The sequence below is a fragment of the Osmerus mordax genome, chromosome 3, assembly GCF_038355195.1.
Source record: "Osmerus mordax isolate fOsmMor3 chromosome 3, fOsmMor3.pri, whole genome shotgun sequence".
Lineage (NCBI taxonomy): Eukaryota > Metazoa > Chordata > Actinopteri > Osmeriformes > Osmeridae > Osmerus > Osmerus mordax.
The window spans coordinates 17,954,107-17,978,356 of record NC_090052.1 but is presented as its reverse complement, the minus strand read 5'-3'; the positions used below and the strand labels follow the sequence as shown (position 1 = coordinate 17,978,356).

General features: G+C 44.0%; 4 protein-coding genes across 9 annotated transcripts; 1 reads left to right on the top strand and 3 right to left on the bottom strand.

Annotated features, from left to right (window-relative positions):
- Nucleotides 1-2,039: 2,039 nt before the first annotated feature.
- On the bottom strand, nt 2,040-4,109 carry zgc:193811 (uncharacterized protein LOC559801 homolog). Its single transcript, XM_067232732.1, has 5 exons — nt 4,020-4,109; nt 3,693-3,845; nt 3,289-3,405; nt 2,580-2,656; nt 2,040-2,418 (listed from the first exon to the last, which is right to left on the bottom strand). Exons 1-5 carry the CDS (start codon nt 4,107-4,109, stop codon nt 2,040-2,042), a joined length of 816 nt encoding a protein of 271 aa, XP_067088833.1.
- A 5,650-nt stretch (nt 4,110-9,759) lies between these two features.
- Nucleotides 9,760-10,746, top strand: tac4 (tachykinin precursor 4). The gene is made up of 5 exons (XM_067233696.1): nt 9,760-9,924; nt 10,166-10,262; nt 10,376-10,408; nt 10,523-10,576; nt 10,683-10,746. The coding sequence occupies exons 1-5, from the start codon at nt 9,808-9,810 to the stop codon at nt 10,715-10,717; spliced, it is 336 nt and encodes a 111-aa protein (XP_067089797.1). The 5' UTR covers nt 9,760-9,807; the 3' UTR covers nt 10,718-10,746.
- Nucleotides 10,747-11,360: 614 nt separating this feature from the next.
- Nucleotides 11,361-20,686, bottom strand: LOC136940902 (histone acetyltransferase KAT7). 5 transcript variants are annotated; one of them, XM_067233240.1, is made up of 16 exons: nt 19,761-19,876; nt 19,538-19,557; nt 19,193-19,340; nt 18,340-18,522; nt 17,913-18,152; nt 17,730-17,812; nt 17,548-17,634; nt 17,311-17,409; nt 16,724-16,834; nt 15,931-16,122; nt 15,687-15,776; nt 15,267-15,407; nt 15,065-15,158; nt 14,654-14,800; nt 13,175-13,281; nt 11,361-13,072 (listed from the first exon to the last, which is right to left on the bottom strand). In XM_067233240.1, coding segments are annotated over exons 1-16 (1,842 nt in total). In that variant the 5' UTR covers nt 19,762-19,876; the 3' UTR covers nt 11,361-12,973. The 5 variants fall into 5 exon arrangements, with proteins under 5 accessions (XP_067089341.1, XP_067089343.1, XP_067089344.1 ...); XM_067233242.1 differs by having other exon boundaries at nt 16,745-16,834; XM_067233243.1 differs by having other exon boundaries at nt 17,548-17,607.
- A 1,368-nt stretch (nt 20,687-22,054) lies between these two features.
- Nucleotides 22,055-23,927, bottom strand: LOC136940696 (glucose-6-phosphatase catalytic subunit 1-like). 2 transcript variants are annotated; one of them, XM_067232954.1, is made up of 5 exons: nt 23,710-23,927; nt 23,476-23,585; nt 22,960-23,065; nt 22,639-22,754; nt 22,055-22,557 (listed from the first exon to the last, which is right to left on the bottom strand). In XM_067232954.1, exons 1-5 carry the CDS (start codon nt 23,925-23,927, stop codon nt 22,055-22,057), a joined length of 1,053 nt encoding a protein of 350 aa, XP_067089055.1. The 2 variants fall into 2 exon arrangements, with proteins under 2 accessions (XP_067089055.1, XP_067089056.1); XM_067232955.1 differs by having other exon boundaries at nt 22,639-22,787; nt 22,993-23,065.
- Nucleotides 23,928-24,250: the final 323 nt, after the last annotated feature.

The window sequence follows — 24,250 nt, the reverse complement described above, 5'->3', positions numbered from 1 at the left end:
AAAAAAGAGAAAGAACATATACCTGTAAGAGGATAGTGAGAAGCAACAATGATATTGAGGAGGATGAGGAATGTTGTAGGATACAGTTGAGGAACTGCATCCAGACAATCCAGATGTAGAGAGAGAGAAGGGGAGAGAGAGAGAGAGAGAGAGGACATCCGTCTACATAGATCTGTCTTACATCAGTATCTGACTGCCTTGTGTGCTGTCCTGAATCTGCATCTCTCTCTCTTGCTCTGCAGTGCTTCCCATTATCCTCCCCCACCTCCTGCGATGTAGTGCACAAGAGACATCTAGGGGACATTCATGAGTACTACGGGCCCAGAAAATACTGCAGTCCCCCCCCCCACACACACACTCACACACACACTCCCTCACTATCATTCAGATGAAATAATTGACTGCCTATTTGAATTTGGCAATCAGCAATCCCGGTGAATGTACAAAATATTACTGTGATAAAGAAATGTGTGCATGTTTTCATTGTTTGTTCATGGTTGCTCATGTGTAGTACTTACTTTCTCTTTGGCCCTCTCTCTCTCTCTCTCTCTGTTCTCCCCGTGTCAGGACTATGAATACTGTGCTCTCTTGCTCCCGAAAAACACTGTTGATGAATGGGCAACTAGAACCCGAGAGGGAGGGGTGGAGAGAGACAGGTACAGTATGGATGAATAATAAATAGAGAGGGAGAATAGAGAGAAACGCTCAGGCAAACAAACTCACACACAAGCGCACAGACTCTGCGACAGGAAATTAATGACCTGGAGCAATTCTTTGGTGGAGAGAGAACCTCTCTCTCACACATACAAATACACATTTACAAACGCAGCTATCCTCAATCACCAATTAATCTGTGTACAGCTGATACAGAGCTGTAGTGGAAAATACCCCCCGCACACATACACACACACAGACCAATCCACTAGGGTTTGTGGTTTGACCACTAGGTCTATAAACAATGTTCTCCAGATACAGTATGAGAGAGAAGGGGAGAGATAGAGGTGAACAGAGAATCATAGAAAGTAGAGAAGGATATAGGAAAGAGGATGAGACGTGAGAAAGATTTGGTAGAGAAGCCCTGTCAGTTCTGATTCCAGTCAGTCTATTCCCTTATTTAGACCTAATAATATTCTTTAGATAGCTTGAACCCACCCCCCTCTCCCTTCCACTCATCTCTCATTGAAACCTAATTAATAACACTGCCCTTCCTGGTTAATTACCTCCCCTTTATAGTCCTGCGTTATGTGCTCGGGGATTACAGAGAGAGGGAGTGGGAGCAAGGAGGAGGGGTCGAAGGAGGGATATAACTGTGTTAAGCCAAATCACATGTGAACTTGATGGAACCTATTCTTAGTGGTTGGAGTGAGATAGGAGATTGGGAGGTTGTGAAGGTGGACAATGGGATTGTTGATTGAACAGTCCAGCATTATACTAGAAACAGGTGTGTGCCGTACAGACAAAGCGCTGTCTATTTCTAAGGCTCTGCATGAGTTTTAGTAACTGATGGAATTTGTGTGTCTGCCTGAGTGCAAGTGTGTATGAGTGTGTGTGTGTGTGTTGTGTGTACTTGATTAAACCAGAGCATTAAGTCCTCTGATCAAAATACACAAGGTTATTTTCTAGGTTACTACTCCCCATCTAGAAATGGGAGAACGCACACACACACACATTGCGACTGGACTGGTTTTGGCTAATGTGTTAGCTGTGTGGGTGAATACAAACATGCAGTTAAATCACTGACAGAAGAATTCACCAGATGTTGGCACCCCTCAATCACTATTATTATTATTTTTATATGTTGCTTATAGTCCAATAATAATATCACCTTACATCGATAAATCAATGAGACCACCCTGGCCATCCTCAAATGCTGCCAGGGTGTTTATTGCTCATCTCATTGGTGATCAAAAAGACATTGATAAATGTGATTTCTTGTGATGCTGACCTAAAAAACAAAACAAAACGGCAGCGATAATCTTTGAGAAAACATTATTTTTGAGCTCAAACATTGTGGCCCCAACATTGTGGCCCCTTCATCCTCAGACCAGCACCTTCTTTTTCCCTCCGTAAGTTTGGCTCTCTGCCAGGTACATCTTGGGGACCTCCAGGATGCTCCTGAGGAGCCCTCTCTGGGCCCCCTCAGCTCCATCCCTGGCCTGAACTGCTGCACTCCCCCACCCTTGCATGGCCCCCAATTGTGGCCCAGTGGGGCCAGGCTGAGGGGCAGGCACAGTAAAAGAGCTGCGGTACACACTATACTTCCCTGCATAGGGCAGTGTCACAACAGGAGGGGGCAAACGTGGGCCACAGGACACCCTGGGAGGGGCCTTGTGGGGCGGCAGGTGGCTGTGGGCGGAGCTCTTTAATAGGCCGAGGCGGGAGGGAAGGGCATCCAGGCTGGGTGGGGTGATCTCAGACCTGAAGGAGGGGTGGGAGAGAGAACGAGAGAGGGTGGGAGGGTGAGAGAGGGTTAGAAGTTGAGGACAGGGGGGGTTGTTCATAGAACAGACACTGAAAGGGGCACCCCCCTGTCGTGTTATTCTTAAATAACAAGCGTGAGTCAACTGTTATCTTCAAACGTGACTTTATTGTAAGCCTGGAACATTGGCCTCAAGCCTCTCACTCCCGCCCCTGTGTCACCGTAATCTGACTCCCCCTATACACAACAACCATCTTACAGAGACCTATCCATTGGGTTCCTATTTATATCTACATCTAAATACATATTTTATTAGAGATGACTACATATTATATACAATAATACCCCACCCCACGCCCCCCACCCCCAACTCTCTGGAGAAAAAGGCACCTGCTATAGGGTCTGTAGTCCTCATGAGAAGTGCTGACAAATGGAATCCTTAAACTTGGTACATGATTCAGCTGCCCATGAATTGTCTAGAGAAAAAAAAAATTACATAGATAACATTTTATACTCCATTCAGGACTAGTAAAGTATAGGCGATTGTCTTCAATATCCCCGAGAGGGTAGTCTGGGTTACAGCCAGCAGTAAAGAATAATACTACATACATCACATGCATAAACACTATACAGTGTAAAAAAACAACAGTGATTAATATCAAACATTGCAAAGCCTGCAGTTACATAGCATAACAAAAAACAGTCACATGACCATGTTAGTGCAAATAAAGAAGTGGGTCTTCCCAACATCTAACTCCATCCTTCTTGAAAGATAAACTCAGTAAAGGACATTTTATCACTTCCATCCATCAATTACAGACACAGTATGAGAGTCTGACTTCTAGATGGCTATTTGTGCTTCCTCTCACCCTGAGTGTGTTATAGTTGTCCAGTTGGGGGCACTCTTGAGCTGCCAGGCCCTTGAAGCTGTCCTGCATTTCACTCACTGGTCGGGAGAGCACACGGACTGATTCACAGTTCCTTAGCTGAGGGCAAAGAAGGATGCTTTGGATATCTCTGGCCTCAAACCTTAGTAGATACATCCATCAGGTATACACTTCGTATGTAGGCTAAACACTTTATTCAAGTTGACAACAACATTGTCATGTTGTAGAATATTGTAACATGAGATAAAGTCAACCTCTGTATGCATGCAACACACACACACACACACACACACACACACACACACAGACAGACATGCACATGCATGCACACAAACACACAGACACGCACAGAGAAACACACATGCACGCATTTATGTGCAACTCACCTTTTGGGACAGCTCATTTATGTAATGGATGTTCCAGTGTGGTGGGGCCCGTGGGTACCGTGTGGTGGCCAGTGGCCCTGTAAGAGGCTTGCTGTTATAATCAGTGCGCGAAGTGACAGAGAAGCGATTCGCATCTGAGACCAGTGGCAAACCCTGGAGGACAGGGGGGAGAGGCAATCCCTATGGGGGGAGAGAAACAGCAGCCGAAATTCGTCTAGGTGGTTGTGTAGGGTAGTGGTCGATTCTATCCAATACTTGAGTGTAGAGTTAAATAAACAATATTTTTGTTAACTTATTTCAGTTGAAAAGTGTTTTGAGTATACAAACCTTGCGACTCTCGACAAAGAATGGCGGAGGCTGCGTGTAAATGTGTCCGATTCCACTGCTTGTCTGCCTGACTTTCTGTAGCTCTTCCATTTGCAAACCCGTTGCAAGAACGTCACTGCTGTGAACTAGTCAAAACACATTTACCGTTTAATAATGAAACAAAGAGGTTATAAGTATCTATGGCGGCATTTATACACGGGAAATAGGCTACCGGACGTAAATAAAAATCGTAATAAGCAGCTGTAAAATGAGATGTCAAAAGTTTCCTTTTAGCCCTTGTTAGTTTGGCACCCCGGCGTTGTTTAGTTGTCGTCATGGAGATACAGGAATGTACTGTTCGCTGGTGCGCGAGTTGGTGCCATGTTCAACTTCGCAGTGGGCACCATACCTATAAAGTGGCGTTACTATGCATGCTAATAATGTATTTAAACCCACAAATAAAAACCGTTAAAAAATCGAACTAATGAGCTTGGTGCCATGGGTGCAATTAATTAAACATACAGTAACTATTTCAATTGTGGTGCTCCAATAATTGCTATTGATTAGATTAGATTTGGTTTTGGACCTAGTTTCTGGATTTCATATTCCCTCTAAATCCTTGTGTCTTTCTAACCTGTGTGTAGGGTTCTGTGTAAACTCCACAGATACAGCTCTTGTCTGGTGAGAGGAACAGCCTTCTAGACACAACCCCTGCAGGGGTCTGGATTAATAGGGTACTGGTTTATAGAGGGGCAGGGAATTGTGAGGGAAGGAACAAGGCAGCTTGAGGGAGAACACTGGTCAAGGATCTTCTGTTTTTCCACTAAACCTATTTATTTGATGCACCTCCAAATCATTATCTGTGCTGAACTCAGACAAGCTCACCCAGCTCCAGGCCTTCTATGGGACAACGTATGGGAATAGTAGGCAGTGCTTTATTATACAAGTATATCAGTGTGAATAATTTAGAAGGTAACCAACACTGGAGTACTCTGGAACACTGTCTGGTGTACACATCAGCGGTGTTGTGGAACAACCCTTCTTCCAATGGTTAAATCGCAATTACAAGAAGGATATGTGTATGATAGATGCAACTTATGGGTTCTGAAATACATTTGTAAGAGGATCACAGCTATATAGGTTTAGAATTTGGAGCAACTGTTCAATCCTCATATCGTTTGTCATTGGACAAATCTATGTGAGGCCTTCGGTTGAATGATAACAGCCTTATCAGTTAACCGAACTGAGTAAGTCATTAATTTACTCTCAGTGTGCTGGCTGTACTGGTTGGTCTTTGTTACTTATCAAAGTAACTGTGGTGTCACAGTTAATCGTGATCATAATGGTGTCTTTCACAAGTCTATGAGTTGAGCACACAGAGGCTGATTGTGTGCAGTGGGGATGTAAAGGGCTGATGTTTTATGTGAACTTCTATTTAAAAGCTCATCCCTACACAAGGTGTACTGTAGGTGTTGCTAACAGTCTCATAATCTGTCAGAGCGTGAGATCCAGCCCATCTGTGGAAGAGAATGTGGGCGTTAGTGACGCACACAAACACACACACACAATCACACACACACGTGCAAACATAGTGTTTTATGGAGAAACATGATCTGACTATGTCCACATTTTACTTTGTCTCTCTCATCCCGTTATTACGTGTTCACCTGGACTGCATTTCCCGAAAGCGTCGTAAGCCTAAGTTGATCGTAGAATCCATCGTATGACGAATCTTAGTTTTACGGGCCGTTCCCAAAGACACCGTAGCTAAAGTGTCTCTTGAAAATTCGTAGCTCTTGAAAGCGCATATATTAGCCTACTCCTTACGAGCATGTTTGGGAAACGCATGTAAGAAATATCGATGGTTTCATTATTTTTGCTCGATCGTTGCTACGATCCATCGTTATCGGGAAACGCAGCCCTGGAAGGTGTTCCTTAGCATTTCCACATCCTGCAGATAATGGAGGAAGAAGAATGAATAATAACATGGAATCTAATGCTTATGGTGTACTCAAAGACAAACGGAACAACATCAATATATTGGTCATGTCTGGGTTGTAGTTCCGTTTAAGTTCTCCCAAGTCACTTCCGCACTGTACCATAATACAACAATAGGAGTCTGATCAGGAGCCTGATTGAGGTGATGGTCGGGTGACGGGGGTGGGGACAGGGTGGAGGGGTCGTTAGACTGACAGCATGAGTGTTGAGGATGAGACAGATGGTCATTTCCAACCCTGCCTACAATGAACAACTGTCTGACATTACTTTGTGGCAGAAAATACCATCAGGATTCAAAACTGAGAGAGAGGGATAGCTTGTGTACACTTCTGGGTTCAGTATGATTTGAAATGTGTTTAGTCTGTTCGTTTAGGCTGGTACTAATGCAGGAATAAGTTCACTATTTCACTCTCCCTCTGTCTAGCTTTATCTTTGGGGCCTGGACTTGACCTTCATCTACCGTTTTTCATTTCTCTTGGACTGGGACACATCTGGAACCAGGAGGCCTGTTTGCTCCCACAACTAAGAGACAGAGAGAGGAGAGAGCAAGTGGAAAGGAAGGAGGAAGAGGACATTTTGGAAAGAGAAACCCTGAAACAGAGAGAGTACATGAGATAAATGAAGAGAAGAGGAGAAAGAGAGACAATGGGGAACTGGGAGATGTCAAGCAGGGGGCTGGGTGGTGATGGGGGGAGGGGGGGAGGGATTTTCTTATGAATCATTTAAACTAATAAAGAGGCTTTTAGACTGAAGTCAGATGTTTGCTTTCTGCTAAACCTGATAATTAAGTGCTTGTTCTCAGCCTCTGACTTGAAGGTTTTTAAGACTGTGTATCAGTCTGGTGGGGTGTCAGGTGACTGAGCGGTTAGAGAATCAGGCTAGTAATCAGAAGGTTGCCAGTTCGATTCCCGGCTGTGTCAAAAATGACGTGTCTTTGGGCAAGGCACTTCACCCTACTTGCCTCGGGGAGAATGTCCGCCCGGAGTTCCTTAAGGCTCTGGATGTTGTAGGGCTGTCTTGGTTGACACGTCTCTGCAACATCGCGTGGACATTGGGGACAGTGCCTCTGGACTGGCAGACCGGGGTGGTGGTTCCCCTCTTTAAAAAGGGGGACCGGAGGGTGTGCTCCAACTTTAGGGGTATCACACTCCTCAGCCTCCCTGGGAAAGTCTATTCAGGGGTGCTGGAGAGGAGGGTCCGTCGGATTGTCGAATCTCGGATTCAGGAGGAGCAATGTGGTTTTCGTCCTGGCCGTGGAACTGTGGACCAGCTCTATACCCTCGGCAGGGTTCTGGAGGGTGCATGGGAGTTCGCCCAACCAGTCTACACATGTTTTGTGGATTTGGATAAGGCGTTCGACCGTGTCCCTCGGGGGGACACTGTCCCCGAGGCACATGTGGGGGGTGCTCCGGGAGTACGGGGTACCGGACTCCCTGATCGGGGCTGTTCGGTCCCTGTACGACCGGTGCCAGAGTTTGTTCCGCATTGCCGGTAGTAAGTCGAACTTGTTTCCGGTGAGGGTTGGACTCCGCCAGGGCTGCCCTTTGTCACGATTCTGTTCATAACTTATATGGACAGAATTTCTAGGCGCAGCCAGGGCGTTGAAGGGGTCCGGTTTGGTGACCTCAGGATCGGGTCGCTGCTTTTTGCGGATGATGTGGTCCTGTTGGCTTCATCGGGCCGTGACCTCCAGCTCTCACTGGAGCGGTTCGCAACCGAATGCGAAGCGGCTGGGATGGGAATCAGCACCTCCAAATCTGAGGCCATGGTTATCGACCGGAAAAAGGTGGAGTGCAATCTCCGGGTCGGGTAGGAGATCTTGTCCCAAGCGGAGGAGTTCAAGTATCTCGGGGTCTTGTTCACGAGTGAGGGAAGGATGGAGCGCGAGATCGACAGGCGGATCGGTGCGGCGTCCGCAGTGATGAGGGCTCTGCATCGGTCCGTCGTGGTGAAGAAGGAGCTGAGTCGAAAGGCGAAGCTCTCTATTTACCAGTCGATCTACGTTCCTACCCTCACCTATGGTCACGAACTGTGGGTAGTGACCGAAAGAACGAGATCGCGAATACAAGCGGCCGAAATGAGTTTTCTCCGCAGGGTGTCCGGGCTCTCCCTTAGAGATAGGGTGAGAAGCTCGGTCATCCGGGAGGGGCTCAGAGTAGAACCGCTGCTCCTCCGCGTCGAGAGGGGCCAGTTGAGGTGGCTCGGGCATCTGATAAGGATGCCTCCAGGACGCCTCCCTGGTGAGGTGTTCTGGGCACGTCCCACTGGGAAGAGGCCCCGGGGAAGACCCAGGACACGCTGGAGGGATTATGTCTCTCGGCTGGCCTGGGAACTCCTCGGGGTCCCCCAGGAAGAGCTGGTGGAAGTGGCCGGGGAGAGGAAAGTCTGGGCCTCCCTGCTTAGGTTGCTGCCCCAGCGACCCGGAAAAGCGGAAGATGATGGATGGATGGATGGATAGAATGAACAACATCATTCATTCTTGTTCTGTCTCTGAAGTCTTACCTCTTATGTTGTCTGCAGTATTATTGATCATCTTTTGATGATGTCCTTTGATTAAGGGATGATTCATGCTGCCCCCTCATTGACACTGTCCATGATTTGTCAATGGGGTCTGATTGACAATGAGACCTGATTGCAACAGGATCTGGGGTTCCCACGTAAAACTTAGACCTCCCTCCACTTTCAGACTTGCATCATGTTGACAGGTCCCTGTTTTAGAATGTCAATGCCTGCTAATGAGGACAATATGATTGAAGCTATTATTCTTCAGACATTTTCAGTGTCCTCAGACATGAGACATCAGCCTAGCTAAGATGAACCACGTGACCCCTATGCATCTGCTGTCTTACCCAGAGACTGAGAGAGACAAACGGCCTTCTACTATAGCCCTGGGTGGAATTGATCCGGGCAGAGAGCTACAGTCTCATCTCACTCATCCATATCCAGCATTGACCCCAGTGCACTGTGGAGGAATGAGGCTGGCCACCTGACACAGAGGATGATGAGAGCAGACACATGGCTCTATGCTGATTGGACAGTTCTCACCAGTCACATCGTGTTGTATGTCATGGAAAAGAGGTTCATCAGCTTAGGGGAATGAAGAACAAACACAATTTGTGTGTCTGTGCGTGTGTGTCTATGTGCATCATAGTGTATACACAGTATAACATATATTGACATACATAAGGTGTGATTTGTGTATGACTTCCGCTGTAGATAGTGCGTTTGGTACATGCAAGACACTGACACACAGTTAAAAAAAAGTTATGTGAAAAGTGGTCATTCAATTTATTTTTTTGTAAAATTGGCTATGGTTACTGTTAGGTCACATAACGTCTAGGGGAATACCCCCAGTCATGAGTGCGAATGCTTCCTGTTCTTTCGACTGAATTCACTTTTATCTTGTACACCCAGTTATCCTTCATCCGTATTCGGACATGGGAAAGGAACGTCAGAGGTGTACAGTTTAAACGAGATAAACAAAAGATTAACAAGAAATTGTCATGGTGTGTCATTTATCGTCGTTGGGAATGGATCAGATGGTGTCAAACAATTGGTTTACTCACCAGTTGCGCACATGAGTGGGGCCTATTTCAAGCGTGAGAAGAAATGCATATTTTATGTGGTGCAGGGCGGAGCATCTACTAGTATAAAAGCTGAATGCAGATGTGACTCAATAGACATCACTGTTCAAAGCTGAAACCTCAACTTTGATAAGGCCGTAGAGCAACGTGTTTCCAAAAGTTGTTTGAAAATTTTAGGACTTGTTGAGTCAGTGAGTGTGAGCACATTTTTCCGTCGGTTTTTGGAGATGGAAGTTCTGAAATGTGGGGTTGTAGTTATTGCAGTCTTGATCCAGGTGTACGGCGCTCTGGGGTCCCCGGCTACCCGCGAAACAGGAGATGTCTGGGCGATTGAGAAATGGCAGGTAAAGAGTGCAAGTCTTCTACACCGCAACAACTTCTAGTTCAGAACCTTGGACAGCAGCCATTCTGTGTGTGGGCGCCAATTGGATTTATTTATTATAATTTTTCTGAAATGTCAGGTCATGGCATTGACAGTTAACTTGATAAAATTAGTTTCATAAAACTTACGTTGGTATCTGGTGAACTGTTTAACTACTGTATCTTAATTTGATCTTGAGCGGACGTTGTGTCTTGATTGTGAAGGGTGACCCTTCGGAGAGAGGAGTGATTATCCGCCTAGCAGATCTCATTAAGCGGTCTAAATCTCAACAGTTCCACGGACTTATGGGGCGAAGTTCAGGTAAGAAAAATTTTTTGTCTGGGAATTTCTTTTTACGTAAAGTGTTATTATTGCGTGCATTTTACAGTTATTAAACTGTATTATGATGATTTTGTTTTCAAATCTGATTTTAGAAGACTCTCAACCCGTGCTACTGGATAAGAAAAGTATGTATTTATAAATATACTAATTCAACGGATATAAATATGATAATTTTACTGCTTAAAATGAATTTGTATTTGAACATAATTGTCTTTCATTCACCTCGTTTTTTCACAAAGGAAATAAAGGAGAGATGTTCGTAGGACTCATGGGAAGAAGGAGTTTAAGTGGAGGTGGGGGGAAGCATTTAGCATATGTAATATATCAAAGGATATTAATTTGATTAAAATGTTCTCAGGAAAATGTTTGTTCATCTTTAAATGTTGTATCTACTTGCAGAGATGGAAGAAGAGTGGGACAAGCAGTTCTATTAGAAAATATTATTCATCAACTGTAATTCTGGGTCAAACGTTGAGTTCAACTAAGGCATCGATTGACCAATATATACATGTATACATGGGGTAACGAGGCATGTAAGTTTAGTTGGCAAATACAAATGTATGTGAATACTCTTGTTGGAAACTGCATCAGGGTTGTTTCAACTAGATTACATTAGGTTAACTAACTTTTTATTCTAGATGTATTTTGTGTTTTAACATACTGCTGTATTTGGGAAATATGCATCATGTATTGAACAATGCTGTGTGTAAGTATGTAGTAAACAATTGTCCAATTTTATTTGATTAGGCTGGGGCAGAATGAGTTGGCTGTTTCTCATTTCAGAACAAAAAACATTCTTTAAAATACTGTTAGATATAATTTGGTTGATTTAATAAAAATGTCTTTGTGCCACTTGTTTATTATTCAGGAAAGTCCGGAAAACTTAACTCAGCCTGTCTGTCAGTTTCTCAAGGCTACATGCATTTATGATACCTAATCCCTTAATAAAACGATCGTATAAAATATTTACTGTTTCCCTTTTCATTTTATTGGATCTGATTCTAAACATTTATTCACACCTCATGTTACATAGAGACAGACAACACTAAACAACACTGAGGACGATCAGACCTTCAATTATTTTCCACCCTTCGTATTTATTGGACAGAGGAAGCAAGTACAAAAGCAGCTGGACAACAGAACATTATATGGGTGTTGCACTACTACATCATTCATATAGATATACCAGTACTCACTGTGTGTAGGTAGGTTACAGCGGTCTAATTGTCCTTTGTTAGCTTATAGAATGAATAGAATTCCTATTTTTTCCTAGAACACTGGATGAAGGTGCTATTCCATATTCCACCAGATTAAACACATACAAATCTGTAGTGGGTACCTATAGCTGCCAATGGTACACAAGGAAGCATTGAGAAAGAACAGGCTATAGAGCACAATGGAAGGCAAAGAGGTCAAATATAAAAGGCAGTGGCCAAGAGGTTGGGTGGAGATGGAAGTCACAGGAAATAAAAGATGAGAAATGTATGCGGTAGTGAAGGGTCTCAACAGTTGCCAATAGCTTAGTGTTATGAATGGCAAATTTAGACAAAGTGATCTGTAAAGGCATTATCTTCAGTTACCACAAGGATGTGTAAGCCATACGGCCTTGTGGCATACAACATTCATGGATGTACATAAAGCACTACAAAATAAAGGCAATACATATCCATTAATATATGTAAAAAATATCATTTTAATCTATAGGCTACTGTATCACAAACCTTTTACTGGAAATAGTTAATAGAATCAGTATCACTACTTTTTTTTATGCACGTAGTACTTTTTATACACCCATTTGAATTAATTTGTATGAACATAAAACTGAAATAATTATTTTTTACAATATTGCTTATTCTCGTGTGCCTGTGTGTCTGTTCCTCCGTTAAACTGCACAAATAATGTCATCTTAAAATATTAAATACTTTTCAAATATTTTCAGTATAGCTCGGGATCCAGTCCTGTGTCTATTTAGTAAACTTTGTCTTGCCAAACATGAATCATATCATCTTAATCACTTAAATATATCCAAACAAAGCAACTTGTTTGACCTTGGCTCATGTAAATATATTTATATAAAACAAATATTGAAACAAGTATAAAACTGGCCTTAAACCGAAGGAGTTAAAACAGTGGTAAAATGTACGAGGTAGACCCCAAAAAAGAGGAAAGAAAAGTTGTGGAAAGTGTAAACAAAGGGTGAGTCGGTAAGGTACAAGGTTCCCTTCGCTATCTGCACAGAATGACGATTTCATCCAGGGAACTCTTGTCCTGCTGACATCACTCTAAAAGTGGAAGAATGTAATGTCCACTGGCAGCTATAGATAGCTACATGCCTATTAACTGGTTCACCATGGTAACACTGTTCTATGGAGCGGTTCTTGCGCAATGGATAGCACAGGCATGGATCCAATCAGCTCACTATCAGGATGTACCTACCTTTAAGAGTACTGAAACTAAAGTGACTGTAAAGCATTATAAGCTTTCGTTGAGAACGTATATCCTTTTATCCTAATTTACACCAAACAATCATTGTAAATTACTAACTCTAAAGTAACATTATAGTGAGGGATGAAGAGCAGGTTTGTGAAATAGGCCATCCTGATGTGAGGGGGAACTCCAGGCTCTGGTCTGGAGTGTCTGGGAAGTTACAGTGAGAGTGTTGTGAGGAGCACGGAGAACAGTGGGCCAATCTATGTCCCTTTCGGTGGCGTCCATTTTAAGGCTGAGGGATCGATGGTTTTGCTGCTGCCTCGCTTGGTCTCCTTGGCTTTCCAGTCATCAATAAGGTCCTGGAGGATAACAGTGGTGTCTTAATAATTAAGCTATCAGTTATTCCCCAAGTGATGGCACTAGTGAATTATTGGTCAAATGTTGTGTGTGTATGTGTCTACCTGTCTCTTTAAAACTAGATGCTTTCCCTTCCAGTACTTTAGCATCTGGAGAGACTGCAGAGTGCTGACGATGTCTACTGGGTTGACCGCTGTCTCCTGACTGATCTCTAGGTTGGAAAATGAGGATCAGATTCAGAACATCAGACAAACCTTGATGAGAAGATTACAATTTGACAGTTTTGTGTTTTGATTAGTTTGAAAAGTAGATTAGATCACTGTCAACGTCTACTACACGGCCAATGTCTACTTATGTCTAGATTAGTCATCGGCTAAAACCGAATTAGAAATCACCAAGGCCAGATACCATCTTTCATTTCCTCCGCTTTCATTAGAGCACATAAAGTACATTACACTCATTAAGACGTCCTTTCAGTGGGTCACCAGTGTCTTTTGAGATGCATATAGTGATCACTGTAATGACTAATTTAATCTAAACCCTGTGACACTGAGGGTCTAAACCCTCATCTTGTCACTGACCTCAAATCAACATCACTCATAATTCCATTAATACACTATTACATAATCACAGGCACATCAAGCCCCTTCAGAGGTATAAGGGGGTAAAAAAAAAAAAATGTATCCCCATGTTCTCCTCACTACCATATGGGTGAAATTCTGCAATATTTGCCCAAACGGCAACTGAAAACTGTTTACCTCAAAATATTCTGAGGACTGAGAGTAGCCAGATCCATATCTCTGTCAGCAAAATGATCATGTTTTATTAAGATTAAACGTTACTGAATTGTTGACAAGAGTCAGTTGGTTAGCCTCATTCTTTCATTATCCCCCTGATGTTTTCTTTCCTCCTTCTAGTATACAAATTATAGCATAAAACAATATTGTGCTTATTTCAGCATGCCTTGTCTGTAAGGTGCTAGGAGGTGACCATTGGGGTTTCCACATCAGCGTTTGGCCACAGAGTCTAAAATGTTGTTTTTCCACGACTTTGGAACAGCCCTTAAAAACCTCAGGGCCCTGTCTAACCTGGGCCAATGGGGAGATTTTAGGGGGAGTTGGGTTTGGCAGAGGGAGTACTTCTCTGACAGCAATACATATAGGAAAAAGTATATCTTAGGCGTCAAGCAAATTTTTTTGAAACCTCTAAACTTGCTGTTGCATGTTTGCTTAATAAAGCCTACAATATGACAACTGGTGAACCAATATGCACACAGCAAACAAGTACACGTTGCTCCTATCGGCAGTACCATCTTGCTATCTGAGACAAACCATGTCAGACCAATGACTGTCTGTGAGTCTGGCCATAATGTGCCGGTTCTGCACAAAATAGCATAGTAAACAAGCCTTACATTGACTTCTGAACAGCTGGCTTGTTAAACTACAATTCTGGCAATTCATTTTGACAAACAACTATGTATATATAGTGGCAAGAGTATGGTCCACAGCAATTGAGACAACACAAAAACATCAAGAAAAACATGTACAATTAAAAACGAATACGGGGTGGAACATCCAGCTGACCTTTGATGGAGATCTCCTTGCCCTGGAAGTTGTTGAGGTAGCGCAGCAGCACTTCCTTCCAATAGCTACGGTAGCTGATGAGGCCAAGGTCAGACAGGGGACGCTCTGGAGAGCCAACTTTCTCCTCAACCTTTGACAGCAGGTAGCCTGAATGGAGACCCAGTACAAGGTTGAACAGACCAGATACAGGGTTAGAGAGACCAGGTACAGGGTTAGAGAGACCAAGTTTGAGTTTGGACATCAGGTGAAGAGAGACCAGATCAATTAAAAAAACACTGAGCAGACACCACTGGCAGAAGGAAATCTGAATAAGCCCATGCAGAGGCTCAATAAACCTATCTACAATAACAAGATAAGACACACTACCATGACCCAGCATCTGAGCAGTGTTACTCTTCAGCCGGTACTCACTGAAGTCGATGAGCATCTTGCCATAGCCTTGTCGCATATACTGAGGCATGGTGAGGATACAAGACACGTTGTAGTTCAGGAACGAGTTCTTCTCCTGCATGGCAAAGACAGAATTCAATTCATACCGCCATTTCTGTCTCTTTGGAATGGGATTTTTCCTATGCCTGAAAACAATGGTTTCACATGAAAGGCCCGTCCTCACCTTAGAGAAGTATCCAACCAGGTGACACCCAGTGTTGTCGGCCTCTGTCATCACATAGAAGAGAAACGGCTCGACGTCATAGTACAGAGTCTTGTGGTCCAGGAACAGTTTGGCCAGAAGACACAGGTTTTGGCAGTAGATCTGGAAAGATAACGGTCAGGTCAATCAGAACAGTAGTTTTGTTATACAAAACTAGTTTGATTTTCGAAGTCAACAGTGGCTCATGCCTGAGCTGATGAGATAGGAGACCTATGTGTTGTTCGGTTAACGTTGAACAGTTAACCGATCATTTAGCAGGAACTTTTGCCCAAAGTTAGGTGCTCTTAATGAACATGTGCAGAGTAAGTAATCAAGGACAATAAGTGCACAGTTCTAACAGAGTGGTTTGAGAGGACCCAGGAAGTGAGGGCACTCTCTCACCTTGTTCTTCTTTCCGTCAACCTCGAAGACAGAGATGTTGTTCTTGCGGTAGATCTCATCTCCGGGAGGATGTTTCCATACACACTTGGCCTAGACAAGAGCAGACTAGAGGATGTATACACTGCTCCCATCAAAATGGCACTACAGACAAGTGTAATTTTAATGTAGCCGTCTCCGAGGAACACACAAAAAGCATTCGAAACACAAAAGGAAACACCAAGTTGACAACAGTGATTTGTCTTACCATGTGTCTGCGCAGGATGGTCTGGCTCTTCATGTACTTGAGGCAGAACTCACACATGTAGAGGCGGCCCAGGCGGGCGTACTCCTCTGGGTAGGGCGAGTGGTACCAGGTGTCCAGCTCGTAGCGACCAAAGACTATGGTCTTGATCATGTTGCTGCCCTCCGCCACCTGACCCTGCAGACGCAGCTTCTCCTGCACGAGACCAGAACAGGTGGGGTAGGGAGGGGTGGGCGGACAAGAGAGACACAGTGGAGGGGGGATTTGGACGAGAAGGAAAAGAGAAAGGAATGACCAAAAGTTACATGGGAGGGGGGTTCGAAAGCTAAATTTCCCATATCCATGAGTGTGTTTGTTTTGGAATTTGTGTAGGAAGGATAGAGAAAGCCCATCTAAAAACTGAAAATTGTGAGAAAAAGGATGACGAGACACAACTGAAGTCTGAAAGGGTGAATGGAGAGGAAGGAGAGAGTGCGGGGACAATGAATTACCACCCAAATGAGAACTCAAGTTCCTTAAAATAGACTTCAATTGAACAGTTTGTTTGAATGCTTGAACACTATGGGGGACATACATTTCCAATAAACTCCTCACTGGCTAGCAGCACCTTTGGTGGCTGGCCAGTTTACCCAGAATGCACTGCCCCACCGTGAGAGTGCTGAGAGAGAGGCGTCTGGGTGTCCCCTTTGGCTGTCCATACATATGGAGTCCATACAGTCAGAAAAGACTGAGGCGGAGGGACAGGGAGCAGGAGGAGGAGAAGGTGGGAGGAAAGGTGATGAGTTTTCTCTCTTACAAGATCATCCGAAGCACGTGCCTGGGCTTTTCGAAAGAGCTCCAGGTCGTAATCACTAGTGATGTTCTCCAAGAGGGGCTCACGCTGGCTTCCATGGATCTGACGGTGGTCCTGGCAACAGCGGAGAAGAGGACAGATTGTACCTCCAATACAACCTCTTCCAAGACTGCAGTGCAATGTAAATGTACTACATGAGCGAAGCTAGTTCAGGCAGGGCAATCGGGCGGCGCGCGTCAACCGCTCACTAACACACGTGTGTTAGCCAGCGCGAGCCCATTGGGCCACGTCCGATAAGACGGCCTCGAAAGGCCGCGCGGATACGCACACACTCACCCCGGTTGTGTAGGATCAGTGCTTCTGCCGCCCTCCACCATCCCCTTCTCCCCCTTGCTGTCTGTATGTTCTATCCGTCAGGGGGATTATGTTCCCTTAGATTATCCACTCCGCCAAAATTAAACCTATGTCCATGTCATGGTATCAATAAATGCTCAAATCTAATACGTGATTATCTTGACTGAACTACAAAGACTCTTTGGTCCAAGGTTTCCCTCCCGAGTTGGGGTCACAAGGTCCCTCCACTCACTCACCAGGTACTTCTCCTTCTGCTCCTTGAGAGGGCCAGAGTTCCTCTTCTTCCTCAGCTCCGTCACCTTCTCCTTGTACCTCAGCTGGCGATCGGTCGGAGCCTTGAGCACGGAAAGCGGAAATACATCGTCACCATTTATGCTATGGCTGTCTGAATGACTGACCCAAGTCGTATTTGGTTCATGCTGAAGAGTGGGTGCCACTAGAAAAGGATGATTTACATTGGCTTTGATCTGTACCTGGTGGCGTGTGGAGTGTCTATTCTCATCCTGTCTGTGTGACAGAGTCCTCTCCTCCCCCTGTTTGTCACGAGAAGTAGCCCTCACCTGGTAAGATACATGCCGTTTACCGAAACACACAACAACTTCAACCAATCGATCCCTTTGCTGCTCCCTCTGGACCCTGAAGTGTGTGTCTTTACCTTACATTCGTCGGCAGAGAGGTTATGGTACAGAGGGCAGCCAGAGATGGAGAAATGTCTCTCGTGTTTCCCTGTCAAATGGCCTGAGAGACGGAGCAAGAGAAGAAGAGTCAAGACAGACAAATGACTAGGCGTGTATTGGCAATGTAGAATTGTGGGTGGACGATGGTTCCGATCCCATACCCAGGGAGTTGCATCCTGGTGTGGGACACTTCATGTTGAAATTGTAGCTCTCGTGAAAGCGCCGCCGCTTGGGCCTATGGGAGAGGTCGCTACCAGAGTCTTTGAGTGACAGCTCCTTCGCCAGGTTCTCGTCGTTAGAGACGTTGGGGCTGGAAATGTCGATGTCCGACTCAGACGAGGGGGCGTTGCCTGTGGGCGTACGGGGTGGAGACTCGTCCTGGTCCACACCCTGCTTCTGGTCTGTGGAGCCAATGAGGAGAGACTACGTTAACAAACCACTGTACAATACAAACCCCACCAGCAATGGTTACAGTAATTCAAAAGAGCGTCAGGATAGGCAACATGGTGCATATGCAGATAACTGACAGCAGAGGGACCATGCAGCCTCTTTCCACCCTCCTCCTCCCTCCTCCCTCCAGCCTCCTACCCCTCTCTGTCAGATCCCCAGGCAGCTCCGTGTCCGACCCAGAGGAGCGATTCTGGCGCAGGGGGTATTTCTTGGGCGCGACCGATGCCCCTTGCTGGCTACGGGTCACTCTGCGGGCAGAAAAGACCACCACCTCCTCTGGACCCAAGGTTGTTGGTGGGCTTCGCTGGGCAGGGCTGGAATCTAAAAACACATTTTTAAACAGGAGTCTTCAGGCAGCCCTACCCCTTCCCCTCCCCCCAAGGGTCCTAAATGATTTATGATAGGTTCTTATTGACAGCTCTGTTGATTGAAGACTCAATGCTCCCTGAACCCTCTGCCACAGTATACTATAAATGAACTGATAACACAATGTAGAATGTTGTTACATTCTGTTCTCTAAGAAACAAAAGGCACCCAAAAAACATAATTTATTGCTGCCACAACTGAATGCATCCCCTAAACAATGTCACTCTCTTATGGAACTGCATTAGTGAGACATATTAAAGGGTCATGGGGGATGGCTCAGTCTGTTCCTATTCACAGTTTATGAATGTCTACTGCACACAGACAATGGCTATTGTCTAAAGAAAAAGATTTAACCCCCTACCTTTTCTATATACTGTCAATGGACAGAACATTTGAATATAATACAGAAGTTTTTATCTTTTTTTTTTTTTTCTGATCTCAAATTGGACTTGAGTGTAGGAATCACTGCTTTTATCTGCTTTGGTAGCCTTTATCTAAGCAGGATAGAAAAGCAATGGGGCCTACACTGGCTCATGACCATTATAGTCAGATATGGTTCGGTGACTTAACCAGAGATCATAGCATCTACGACATTATTCTGTTTGATTCCTTAAAAAGACAATACCTTGTGAGCTTTGACTGAGTCGCAACGAAGCTCGGGTGAGGCGCGTGTTCCTCCGCCTGTGAGCGTCGTTCTCGGAACTGTCCGTGTGCTCGAGATCCGCAGAAAAGTCCGAATCTTCCGTTCCATCGGAACTGCTCCCAGCGTTCCTCTTAGAACACAACACAAAGATGGACACGAGGAAGACATTATGCAAAGTAGAAGTGCATTCATGAACTGTTTACAACATGCAATGTATCCATATTAAAATAATAACATTTCATACAAATTGCGTAATTTAAAATAGCACACACTACAACTATAGGATCAAAGATTATCCCATGGTTACTGCACCGGATATCAACTCACCAAAAATGTGACGGAGTTCACTATATGGCCAAGATGATATAATCAAACAGTACAAATACCATGTTTGAAAAGGACAGATTTAAACACTACAGGAGCCTACTCTGGTCTCAAAATAGTCTAAAAGTATCATTCTTGACTGAAAACAGATTCTTGTTATTAAAGCACGACAAAACTAGACAGGGACCTCTTTCAATGAATACTTACAAAAAGTAGGTTAACTTACTTTTAACGAATTCGTGTGTATTGCTATTTTAATGGGGATGCTCGTTGCATTTTAAATTGTTCAACGGTGCTCCGCTACCACTTCCATATTATTTACCCACACTACCAAAATAAACAAGGAACCCCACGATTGTTTATTAAAAAAAAAGTTATACAACATGCAAAAATGCTTATGCGCTTGAGCACACCCTAAACCAATCGTAAATGAAGGACGTAGGACGTCCAAATATTCAACCAACGGGCACAACGTTGGTTCTGGTTCAATCCAATCATATCATTTTGGAAACTGCTCCTCCTCCTCGCAAAGGAACAAACTGTTCCATCCTTGCCTGGCTAGCTAGCTGTCATTTAGCTCGTGCAAATGCTGCTGCCCAGTGCATGCATATAAAGATCTCCAAACAAATGTAGATAAAGGCAACCAGTTAAGAACAACCATTCACGCCAAAACATTATGCTAGCTTGTTTTAAACACTCACTGCAAAGATGCTTCATTGCATCAAGAGCAAGAAACGCCCAACTGAAATGGTTATCATGCAAGTAAACATTAAATTGCAAAGTTTGCACATTCATTGCATTGCACTGCATTTAAGCTGAACAGATTTGCATAGTCGGTGGCCAATGCATTGGACTAAAGGCAAGATCGTTTGATCTAATTTATTTCTAGTCTACTATTTATCCAACGTTATGCCCCCTATGTAGCTAGCAATAATAATTTTGACGTAATTACCAGTACAGTAGCCAGCCAGCTAGCTGACATTACTTACCTTTCTCCGAGGCATGTCTCCCTTCAGCAGGAGTTTCTTTTACAAGATTGTATCCCACCGATAGTAGCAGTGAAAATATACACAGTAGAGAAATGCGTATTTAATAAATTAGCTTAAAAAATCGTTCCGAAGGGGCCAACTATGCGCAACAATCTTTCCTTGTCTGCACTTCCGGGTTGTGTTCAAAAAGACAAACGTTTGTAAACGTTAGCTACTGACTGCATTCTGAAAACCCCGCCCCCCTCAGGATAGTATTAGCACACAACAGTGCACAATTGTATACCAAAGTAAAGATACTTTGTATTAATATATATTTATTGATATCTGAGTCTCTCATTTTGTAAGAAAAATTATACAAAATGTAAGATGAAAATATACAGCCACAATTAAACCAAGCCCCCAACCACACGTTACAATTTGACCACTAGATGCCAGTATTGGATCATGCATATAGGTTTGAAATGGGATGTACTTTTTTCCTGTCGTGGTTGTATGTTCACTGTAAATATATCAGTTGACTGTGATGAATATGTGCGTACAGTATATGTGATGTGTAATTTATGATTTCATTTCAGATGGTCAAAAAGCCCTTCTATTTATTCCACAAAAGCCTCACCAATTCTCACAGAAAGAAGTACATCTCAGAACCTGCATACCTATAACCATGTTGTAGACTAATTACATTAATATTATTACACAAAAAAGCAATACACAGAAATAAATTAAGCGAATAATAAATTCAACAAAAACACAGAGAAACATTTAGAATAACCCGGTCTCATTTCTCGGTTGTAAAAGTGTTCTGATTTAGAGGGGTAGTTCCTGGAGGACAGCTTAGTGAATGAAAATGTGCAAGTTTTGTGATCCTCAACAGATAGAGTTAACTCACATTCTTACAGTGCATGCAGTAATTGTCAGCTTGGTGTATGACCTGGGTCACTAAGTAGTTCTTTTAAATCACAATTGTGTTATCTGCATAAAAGTTCAATTTACAGTAAAAAAAGAAAAAAAAAGTGAGATTGTTCCTCATCAACCTTAATGCATTGTGTTCACTCTGTCACGTAGTTATTAGACCACTAACTCAAAGGTGAGTCCATTAAAATGCTGGCCTACTGTTGCTCAGTAGCAGAGCTTGTCAATGCCCACTGTGAAAGGTAGTACCCTTTTCAACTTCAATTTCTACTCAAGTGGGGTTTGTCCTTACCGTAGCTCTGCAACTTCTGCCTACCTCATGTTTCACCAAGGCACTCGTCCTCGTTTACTACTCATCCAAGTCTTTGAACTGAGGTTAACGCTGTTTCTCTTTCTTGCTCTTCTCTGGGCTCTTTTCGTCTCGCACATACAACAGTTTGTCCAAGTCAAAGGGAAGACAGGGCTGATCAGGGATTTTACTTTCATGCAGTCAGTGGACTTCAGTCACTCCACAACTGTTGTTGCAAAAGAAAATGGCACACTTCAACCAAATGGCGGTCCTTGGAGCTACCTTCACTATCAGAGGGTCTTTCTAGGCCTCAGTCTATGTCTATGTGATTCATAACTGTTTCTTTTGGTTTTGACCCAACACCCCTGCTACACAGTAGGGTACAATCCCCACAGTAGCCAGGGGTACAGTGGCACTCTTACAGAAAGACAGCAGATAGAACAACACGCTATGTGCAGGGGGCCGGAAATAATCGAGCAGATGTAGCAACACCAGTGTGGCACTTAAACAGCCAAGTTTGTAGGTGGCACCACCCTTTGTTCTCTTGGTTTCTACACAGACGGGTAAGTGCAGTCCCAGGCCGAGGCCAAACAAGGTGCCAGTGTTGCGGAAGAGGCTGGCGAAGGGCGTGGTGTCCATGTGAACCCATTCAGGGTTGAGGCACCAATTCTGGGCCTTGTCCAGTGTCCAGAGCAGGTCCACACCCGCCCCCCTCAGGAGCAGATAGAGTCCCAATGCAAAAGAGAGCAGAAGGAGTGTGGTGTAGATGTAGTGTCTCAGAGATGCTCCGTAGATCCACTGGATGTGATTGAAGGCCTCGGCTACGATGATGCCTGGGGACAGTTTCACAGTTTTGCATGCGTGTTTGGGTCAGTAAACCGCAACAGCTTGTAGATATGTAGATATATACTTACCAATGAAAACTCCAGCAATGACCTGGTGTGGAAAGTGGGCAGCTATGAAAACCCTGGAGACACACACACACACTTGGACACACCAAAACACCATCCACAGGGGCCCACGGACACACCTGAGGAGAGACAAAGGTATTTGGGTCGGCATTCTCTCCTTTATCTCTCCTTCTGCCTCTCACTTTCTCTCTCTCTCTCTCTCTCTCTCTCTCTCTCTTTATCTTTCTCTCTCTCTCTTGCTTTCTCTCTCAATCTCCTCATTCCCTCACACTCTTCCTCTATCTCTTTCTCGCTACATTGCAATCTCTTGATTTTGCATCTCACCAGCTTTTGATGTGGTTTCCATAATTTCTTAGCAGAATTGCAAGAAGCGATGAGATCATTGCATAGTACACCCCTGCAGCCCCCATGGCATGACCTGAAGGACTTCCTGTAAGAAGAAAATGAACTGTCAATTGTCAGTTTTCCTTGTGAACTGCTTTGGATTTGATTACATTTCACAATTTTAATAAATAAGACTTATAGTTTAATTACATTGTTATTATTATTATTATTATTATATCTTGTACAGATGTTATTATTTCTTTCTATATATATACTTTTCTGTCCACTTTGCTGCTGTAATGCCCAAATGTCCCCATTGTAGGACAAATAAAGGTATATCTTATCTTATTCCAAAGGGCCAAAGTAGAAAAAGAGTGTACTTATACTTCATAAGTATACAGTCTCTAAAATATAATATGTTTTCGCTAGTGGAGACAATGGGATTAACACTTGGCATCATCAAACAAATCACTCAGCAGTTTGTTTTTGTTAACATAGGAGCCAGTTCAGACTCACCTGGACCAGTCTCACAGGTCATGGGAAACTGTTCAATATATGGCACAGATGAGTTACCATAGTAACCAGTCTCCTGTATCCACCAGTAAGGTCGCTCTCCAAAGAGGATCCTGAGGAAGAAGTATAAGGTTAAACATCAACCAGTGTCACAGCGATATCATCATCATCACCATCATCATCCTTTCAACATTGTAATGCTCATTAGTTAAAGCATCAGAGTCTGTGATCACTCACCATTTGAAGATCATATTAAGCCAGTCTCCCACTACTGCCACCCAGACCAGTTTGACCCCCACAGGCTCCCATAGATGGAACCAGACAGGAAAGAACACAAAGAAGGTGTTCCGCAGGTCAGCTGCCATGGAGACCAGGAGGAACCAGTCTTGTGTGTCCTTGTAATGGACCTGGAGATACTGGGTGGCACTGATGCCATAACCATGGACTACATCCATGTCTCCTTTACTAGTTCACTATTACAACCAGAATTCCAAATATATAATATTTTCAAAAACGTACTCCACTGGCATCTACGATTCAGTACTCTGTGCTAAAACTACGATACCCTTAGATAACCAAAGTCGTCGATGAGAAAGACAAGTGCAGCTTCTCTACTAATGTCTGGTTGGCTGTAGAATGTGCTGCTGCTCTGTTACCTTGGTCCCTTTTTATACCCAGAAGGACCACTTGGCCACTTCACCAAGCCCAGTTGCTAAACTGGAGTGGGGAGGAGAGAGAGAAGGGGGTAAACATTACATCATGACTGCAGCAAGTGGGT